The sequence below is a fragment of the Artemia sp. Qi Xiang Cuo genome, chromosome 1, assembly GCF_049724085.1.
Source record: "Artemia sp. Qi Xiang Cuo chromosome 1, ASM4972408v1, whole genome shotgun sequence".
NCBI classification, from domain to species: Eukaryota; Metazoa; Arthropoda; class Branchiopoda; order Anostraca; family Artemiidae; genus Artemia; species Artemia sp. Qi Xiang Cuo.
The window spans coordinates 82,269,192-82,278,415 of record NC_142794.1 but is presented as its reverse complement, the minus strand read 5'-3'; the positions used below and the strand labels follow the sequence as shown (position 1 = coordinate 82,278,415).

At 34.6% G+C, this 9,224-nt stretch overlaps 1 protein-coding gene across 3 annotated transcripts in view; it reads right to left on the bottom strand.

Moving 5' to 3' along the window:
• The window catches only part of LOC148956806 (uncharacterized), a 91,725-nt gene that overhangs the window by 8,336 nt on the left and 74,165 nt on the right, over positions 1-9,224 (bottom strand). For all 3 annotated transcript variants that reach the window (XM_089096470.1, XM_089096475.1, XM_089096482.1), the window contains one exon: positions 8,701-8,825. In XM_089096470.1, coding sequence (XP_088952596.1) covers positions 8,701-8,825 — 125 coding nt within the window. The remainder of the gene's footprint in view (positions 1-8,700; positions 8,826-9,224) is intronic.

Here is a 9,224-nt window from a genome sequence, read left to right as displayed (position 1 = left end):
AAGTTCGAATTTTGTTCCAATTCTTTAAAAATGACCCCTTAATCACAAATTCCGTTAATTAGAATAAATAGCTCTTATGAAAGTACTAAAAAATCTTTGGCTTAAAGAGCGAGGTATTGACTAGGGGGTGAACTCAATCATATACGTAATGTTTTCTGTGGTTTTAAGTTTTGATGTTGCTCCTTACTTTCAGTTGAAAAACTTGTTTTTTTTATAAAATTTCTGATCTTTTTTTAAATAATGCTGGGAAATCCGGTGCCACCTTCATAGCAATGTCCCTTCCCCCATGAAAACTTCTTTCATGGAAATATCCTCCCACATAACCCCCGACCCCCCCCCCCCCGCCTATCAGAAAAAATCCCCCTGAAAACGTCTGTATACTTCCCAATAACCAATACTATATGTTAACATTGGGTAAAGTTCATAAATTTCAGCCCTCCCGCCAGGAACTTCGGGGGATTAAGTCATCCTAAAAGACATAGTTATCATATTTTCGACCATACTGAACAAAATGGCTATCTCAAAATTTTGATTGGGTGACTTTGGGAAAAAAATGAGCGTGGGAGGGGGGCTAGTTGCCCTCCATTTTTGGTTACTTAAAAAGGGCACTAGAACTTTTAATTCCCGTTCCAATGAGCCCTCCCACGATATTCTAGGACCACTGGGTCGATACGATCATCCCTGGGAAAAAAAAAATAAAAAAATAAACACGCATCCGTGATCTTTCTTCTGGCAAAAAATGCAAAATTCCACATTTTTGTAGATAGGAGCTTGAAACCTCTGCAGTAGGATTCTATGATACGCTGAATATGATAGTGTGATTTTCATTAAGGTTCTATAACTTTTAGGGGATCTTTCCCCCTTTTTCCAAAAATCAGCCAGATTTCCTCAGGCGCGTAACTTTTGATGGGTGAGACTAAACTTGATGAAACTTATATATTTGAAATCAGCATTAAAATCTGATTCTTTTGATGTATCTATTGGTATCAAAATTCCGTTTTCAAGAGTTTCGGTTACCATTGAGCCGGGTCGCTCCTTACTTACAGTTCGTTACCACGAACTGTTTGATTGCGGATGCAACAGTTTATTCCTATTTCTTCATGCTTGAAGCTTTTGAAACAATATCTCAGCATCGGTTCTAATTTTCTGTTTGAAGTAACTACTCAGCATTTGAAACTTGTCCTCCACCAGACAATTTATTTTGTCATGCCACACATTGGTTATTTCAAAAACACCTTTGCTACCACGACAAAACAAGTAATCGTGTAATTTTATCGCTTTGTGAACATGCCGCGGATGATTGAAATCCTCCAATCGCATTCCAATTACTTTCATTATTTCGAGCATTTTAATAGAATCACAAGCAAGACGGGGCAGTTCTTTCTTCAATTCAGTTGATGGGTAACTTTCATCGTTAGATGTAGTTTGTCTTGCTAAAATCTCCGCTAAGCTATTGGCTGCTATTTTTTTTTTTTTTTTTATATTTCTTCTTATCGCCTTTAAATTCATTTCAAATTCACTTTAACTAAGTCGTCACTAGGTTATAAGTCGTTTCTACGTCCATGAGGTGGAGGTGCTGATGAAGAAGGGGCATTCCTCCTCCTAAGTGGGATAAATTCTGCCCATTTCGGGGTTTAATGTTACTCTTTTTTTTCACAATAACAACATAGAACGGAAATATTCCCAGAAATAATAAGGGAATAGATATGAATTTCACAATTTTGAGACGTTTTTTAATAGTTCCTTTTGTAACCCCCCCCCCCCCCCCCAAAAAAAAAACCCTAAAAAAAATTAAAATTCTGGTTATGACCCTGGGGATTATACATCAATTTCTACCTAACCCTCCCTTCGTCTTTCTCTTAGAAGTAATTCTGTGTTTATGTGATGGCTCAATGAGAGCTGGGATGTTTTGGCATTAAAATGCATCCTTTGAGGTTTCTCCCTCCCTTGCTAACTACAAAACAATCAGAGAGCCCAATTTTTGAAGCTTAAGTACCTTTTTTTAGTTTTTTAATTTGTCCTTTACTTACAGATACTATTTGTTATTGGGAAGGATAAAGTGATTTTTCGCAGGCAAGTTTTCTCCAGTGGGTGGGGAGTGTCTGGGAGATTTTCAGTGGGGAGAAAATTTTGGGAATAAATTTACTTTCAGCAGGGATCAAATTGTCTGGCAAGAATTTTCCGTGGAAAATGTAGGAATGTCCACAAGGGTGCTTCAAGGTGACACTTCCCTTCTTATTGCACAAAAATGTTTCGAGTGTTTTTTGAGTACTCAAAATGGTATTCAAAACTGGGAAAACTCAAAATGAGCAAAAATTAACATGAGTAGGGCTGACAGTCCCCATGCCCTCTCAAGAGTAGGACATAATTTGCACTTTACTGAAAGCAAAATATATTTTAAATGTTTTCACTTTTTTACTATAATAAATAAAGAATTATGAAGACTTTAAGGAATAAATATCAATATATGTATATTAAACTGACAATCAACGGTTATTTTTTTTAAAGCAAAGTGCAAATTATGTTCTGGTCTTGAGAAGTGATGGGGGTTTGCAGCCCTACTCCTGGCAATTTTTGCTTGTTTTGACCTTGACTAGGTTATCTATTGCAATTTCTGTTCTTTTGGGGTTTCATTTATTTATTAATGGTGACTTGCGGTAGTTTCATATTTGAAAGATAAGAAAAACTTACCCGTAGAATTTGACAGCGCTTTTGTCCGTAAAAACTTAAACTATTAGAATTTGTTGGTTACCAGAGCCAACTATGGTTTCAAAGGAATACTAAATCTTCTTATCTACATTCATTTTTTCTTGTTTTATTTTCTTCTTCTTTTTTTTCAATTTGCGCCCGCTGCTGCCAAAAATTGCATAACTTCATATGCAAGTCTTTTCAACAAAAACTGAATTACGGTTTTTTTTTATATTTTTAAGATACATATGGTGTGTAAATTTATCTTTTTCATTTTCCCTTAGCACTTAAAAAAAACAAACAAAAAAACACAACTATACTACAAAACACAACTCAAATAAAGTTCTCAAATTTAGAAAAGCCCATTTTCCGCAAGGGGGTGGAGGGTATTTTTCATGCGAAGTAATGATTTTATTTGCAGGTATTCTCCCTGCAGGGGGGTCGCGGGAGGGGGGCATTTTCTGCAGGGGTTATTTTCCAGGGGGGGGGGAACACATAGAACTGTTTTTTCAAAGTCTATGTTGTGCATTCATGTATTTATTTATGTTAATAGTTTTTGGTCCTTAACTAAACTTTTTCAGTTAACAGTTGTTAAAAATATAAACTTAAAGTACCAAGGACGCCTAAAATGAAAACTAATTCATTAAATTGGTCAAGTGCAAACTTACACAGCCATATACGTCTTAAATTAGTGTGAGAAACCGATAATTCATTTTTTAAGGAGAGGGATCACCCACTTATATAACTTTTTTGAGTACACAAGTTTATGGCCATTGTCAAAAATAAAGAACATGTGCTGTTAAATATTAGCAAAAGGGCAAAAAAGGAGAAAATCAGCACTATACCTTAGAAAGTATTGTGTTCTTGTATGTTCTGGTAAAACAGAAATCGGAACCTAGTTCAGCAAAGCTCTTTTCTTTGAAAAATACTTTTAAGGAATGCTTCTTGAAAAGAGCTTGGCTAGACTAGGCCTAGTCTTGATGTTACTAGGATTTTTGGCATTCCAGGATCTTTTAACCATGAAGAAGTTTAAAGGTAAACATTAATGATTCTAAAACAAAGTATCAATATATAAGCTACCCTATTGGTAGTTTTGCAGACCTAATGACTTCCACTGATAGCCTAGCCTACCTTATGTAGGCTAAGGTAAGACACCTAGTAGGCTGTGTGATTTGCTTGAATATTTTGATATAAGTCTACCTTATAGTTACTATAATAGTAGCATATACCATTTATGCTTTTTTTATATTAGAAATACATATACTTGGGTGAGCACTGTTTGACTAGGCCTATTAAAGTCATTGGTTCTTTATACTCTAAGCAACAAATATTGTCATTTACTCTTATATACAAAGCACTATAAAATCAAAACAATAGGCAATATTGTGTTTCCTTTAAACATGGAGAATGATATAAAGTCTTCTGTATGACTTTTTAAACATCAAATTATTATAGAGAAACATGAATAAAGTTATACAGAATGCTTTTTTGTTTTCTTATTTAATATATGATCCACTAAAATGTCATACAAAAGACATTACATTACCCCACTGATACATAGAGAAAACAACAAAGTCATACAGATGGCTTTTCATAGTTCCAATTGCAGTTTAGGTAACTTGGTGGTCACATATGAATCCTAAAACTTAGTCAACCTACCTGAGAATTTATGTGGCCAGGAAAATTAGGCTTAGGAAGCTTCTTCATCAGCAAGTTCCATAGACATTGTCTGTTGTGAGTCAGCCCAAAAATCTTAGTCATCTCTATTGTAATTCAAGTAGACTTTCCAAGTAGGCCTGACCGCCTAGAGTCTAAGGCAATCTGACCAAGTTTTATGATTAACATGACCACTAAGTCACCTGGACTTGCAGTCCTCAGTCAGAAAACCCAATCTATAAGCCAAGACAGTTACACTAAAACAGAATAAATTGAAAATTGGTTGACTGAAAAGTTGCCTGGCCTTGTGTGCAAACAGGTGGCATAGGGTCTACCTGACTGAAGTCTTAGACAGGCAACCCAGTTTATAAGCTCAGACAGTTACATTAACACAAAATTCATTCAAAATTAGTTGAACCAACATGTTGCCTGGATTTGCAGGTGAACAGGTGACATAAGGTCTGCCTGCCTATAGTCTCAGGCAAGGGCAGCTGAGTCTTAGGACTAACATATGAACATCAAATTGCCTGGATTCACAGGCAAACCAGCAACAATAATAATAACCGATTGAATTTTCAGAACATATATCCTATAGGCCTTCAAAAAATTATGGGTATTCATTAGTGAAAAGGATGTCACACTGTTATACTAAAGCAATGCAGGAAAAAAAAGTACTGTTCTAATATCTGGGGAACATACGACAAGTGAAGTTTGTTTAATGATAGTTAAGTAAAAAAAAATAGTATACAAGTATAATAGTTTAGAAACAAATTTTGGCTGTATATTTGCGCATGAGGGGGGTGGGGGTAAAGCATAGCAGATGATAAATACATAACCTAAACTAACCTAGGTGCCTTTTTTCCTCCTAAACCCCAAAAAACTAAAGCTTAAATATAGTTCCTGGAGTGATAAACCCCTTGTTTATAGAGCGTAAAATAGGAAATTACTAGGTAATGTTATCTGATCTTGGCTTTTCTCAAGTTGCATTCTTGCATGTTGCCCATATATTAGAAGAGTACCAAAATAAATTTAGTGGAACAAAACAGGAATTATATTAAGAACAAAATTAGAGAGTCATGGCCTCTCTGAATGACAAATGTTGATTAAATAAAGCAATACTATTAGATCATTATCTGTCATTGTTATTATGTAATATATATTATTGTATTATAAATCATATACAATATATTATTGTATTGTTTGTACTTGCCATTGTACACTGTTTATTCTAATTCAGCATTAGGCCACATAATTTTGGGGTGCCAATTATGTAAGGGGGGAGCAGTTGCCTCAGTTAGACTTCGAAAAATACTTTCTTATTTCTAGTTTACTACTTTTTATTTTATCATGGCTAACTGGTTATTTTTGCCCCATTTAGATTTTGAGGATTGACATCACTGACATAATTACCAGATACAAATCATCAGCACAACTGGGTTATATTTTGTTTAGTAATGAGTCTGAATAAAAGACTCTTACTTAGTTACTTCATAATAAATAAATTATTATGGTTATTAGACTTTGAAGTTGATACTACGAGCCTATGCTTTACTCCCCTCCCCCCTAATATGGAAATATATAGTCTAAGTCAGCTTCAATCATTAGTCAGCTACATATGACCTATTTTTCTCCTTAGCCAGTTATTTAAAGAAGCAAATTTTTGAGCATAGGGTTACTAGGTTTCTATGGGCTGTTCTGAGCCTTCTAGCCCCTTCAGGGAACAAAATTAATAGTCCCTGTAAAGTGATTATTTAATTATAAAAGAGCATGAAAAATACTTATTATTTTGAATTGTGCTGAAACGCTAAATTTGGTTGAAAACTGCAGTCTAGGCTATGTACCAAAAATATGGTGTTGATTTATAATTCAGGGTATATTTTTCACCATTACGGAGGGAGGGAGGGGGGGGGGGAGTCTTGATAAATTTAGCTATCTATGGATTTGCAATGGAGTTCTGACTATACGTGTGTCTTATTTTTTAGGCCAGACCATCTTAATATTCAATTAGGCTAATCAGAAAACTTTGTATATAGCTTTTAACTTAGAAGCTTATTTTTTTTATAATGCCCTTTGCATATCACCTTTAAAACAGTTAATGTTTTAAATTGAGATTGATTGTTTTTTTTTGATATGTTGGATCATTAAAAATATGCATGTTATTACAAACAGGTACTATCATGGTACTATCACCGAAATTATAATATCTCCCTATGCCCCCCCCCTTTGGATGCTATCGTGATAGGCTACCGTCTGTGCTTGAAATAACAAAAATACTTAACTTATTGGCACCCCTTCTTTAAAAAAAATCGAGGTATTATGATTTAAATATTATAGATCACTACTCCCCCCCCCCTCTCTGGATACCACCTTGATAAAATACCGTCTCTACTTTAAATTAGAAATAAAGAAATGGGGGATCCATGCTTTCAATAAAAAAATTTCGAGATATTATCATTTCAATTTAATACTTCCCTCCCCCCCCCTCTGGATACCACATTCATAGGATACTGTCTCAGCTTTCATCAGAAAAATAAGTTACTTAATAATTAAAAAGGTCACTATATGGTTCAAGCAAACACGCAAAATAACGTTAAAAAGATTAGTGTTCCTTGAAAAAAATTGAGGGTATGAGTAAGGGGATGCAAAGACAACAACAAAAATGTCGAAATTATTTAGATATACCTCAAATTGTTTGAAAACTGAGTCATATATTTGCCGTGGCATTCAATAAGATCCAAAGAATACAATTAAAAGGGAGCACACAAAAAAGCCAAATTAGGCCAGCAGCCTATGAGAAATCGCAAAATACCCAAGACAATGAACAAATCTTAATGGGGGGCCTTGGGTCTATCAAAATATTTCAATGGTTTCCCAGGGAATTTGATATCATTTTGTTTTGTGGCCATTTTAAATTAAAAAAATAATCAACCTTTTCTCATCCCCGCTTTCAATAAAAAAATTATGTATCATCATTTAAAAATGATAGTCCCCTACCCCCACTCCTATAGGCAATAATTTACAATTTATTTTCGTATCATATTTTTTATGTAACTTCCAGTTCAATCTTTAATTCCCAAACCTTGTACATAGCTTAGTCTATAGCTAAATTTGTCACAATAGAAGGTTTTTTTTTGGGATTCAACTTGAAAATAAAATTCTTGACTACAAACGATGGGAAACTGCATTCGAAATGATTTGAACTCATTTCATAAAGACGATCCTGTTTTTTGTCAACATATGAAGAACTGTGTATATTGCAATATTTGCAATTGCATTTGTCTCTTTTTTATTTCAAAGTAACAAAAGAGACGAAAATTAATGAACAAGAGAGTAGTGAAGAATTAGGGTATGCCAAGTAATATTTGGCAGGGAAAGTCACTGGTGATAAATCGCTAGGGGTGGCACCGTTTTTGCGTGATTTTCGGGGATTCGGATAACCAAACTTTTGTTCGGGGAGACGCATACATTTCCGGGGAAATACCCGAAAATCTAGGGATAGTAGAAGGCCTTCTTGATTTCAAATCGGAAAATCGAAATACTATCCCACACAAGACAGACAACCACCGACTGTTCGTGCGATAAACCAGAAAAGGGCCAAAAAAGTGCCTGTAAAGAGCACAAACCACACCATCTAGGTTACCAATGATATGCATGTAGTGTGCCGGCGGCGTGAAGACGATCCAGTAGCACTCGGCCTCGTGTCAGCGGTGGGTTTTGACTCCCCAGGCGCGGTGTCGAGGTCTAGCTGGAGAAAGTATCCTGAAATGGTATCTTGCATACCATCTAGTGCTTGGCCATCATCAAAATATTTTCTGACACATCAGAATAGTCACTTTCTGAACTTGAGGTCATATTTTTTCACAAAATGTATTTTCACTAATATATATATAACAATCAACAGATTTTGTAAATTTGTACTTTCACAAATGAAAAACAGTGTCGGATTCGTAGGAAATAGTTTTCGCTAATATTATTCAGCTCCGAAGTTTATCGTTGTTTTATTATTGACAACACTGTTTTGCGAATTTATTCAAACTAAAAATGCTAATAGCAGCTAAACAAAAACTCGTAGGAAACCCGGATTTTCAGGTATGAATAGACCTAAAATAGATTAAGAGGGCTAAATGTGTTTTCATTTTGGTGTCCTTGGTACTTTAAATGAACCTTATTTGTTTTTAGTATAACTCTGAAAAATTTTTAATTTGACATGAGAAAATACTCGAACGACAACCAATGTAACGCTATGCCTTTGCAACAAGCTTCTTTAGAAGGAAGTAAGAAAACAGGACCCATAAAGTCACATTAGATTTAGTTTTTTTTATATTTCCTATTAGAGATCATAGAAAGAAATCAAACCTTTTCCGCTTCTTCTCATCAGTATCGTATTTTGCGTGTCTTTTCAAGAAAACTTCGTCGCTTAATGGTTCAATCCCCTCAATGGAATGAATAGGCGAAAAAACACGAATTTTAGATGTAGGAACCTATAAAACATCAACACTTTTAAAATCAGCGTTTCTATTGAGGTACTTTTTAATATCTGTAAAGTGTGACATCTTTGTAGAGCCAACCTCATTTGGTACATATAATGTAGACTACAACTATGAAAAACCAACATTGAGACAAAATATTGTTTTTTGTTTTTTTTGCAATACACTTTTATTCGTTAATAACTGCCTGAATGTAAATTGATACATAACATAACGCTTCGATAAAAATTCGATGGATTCACAAGCTGAAGACAAGTGACAACGGATATAAATTTTAATTAATTAAATAAAAGAATGTTTAAACTGAAAGTAAGGAGTAACATTAAAACTAAAACAGAATAGAAAATATTCCGTATATGAGGGGGTTGTAAAGTAAGTAAGTATGACGGCACA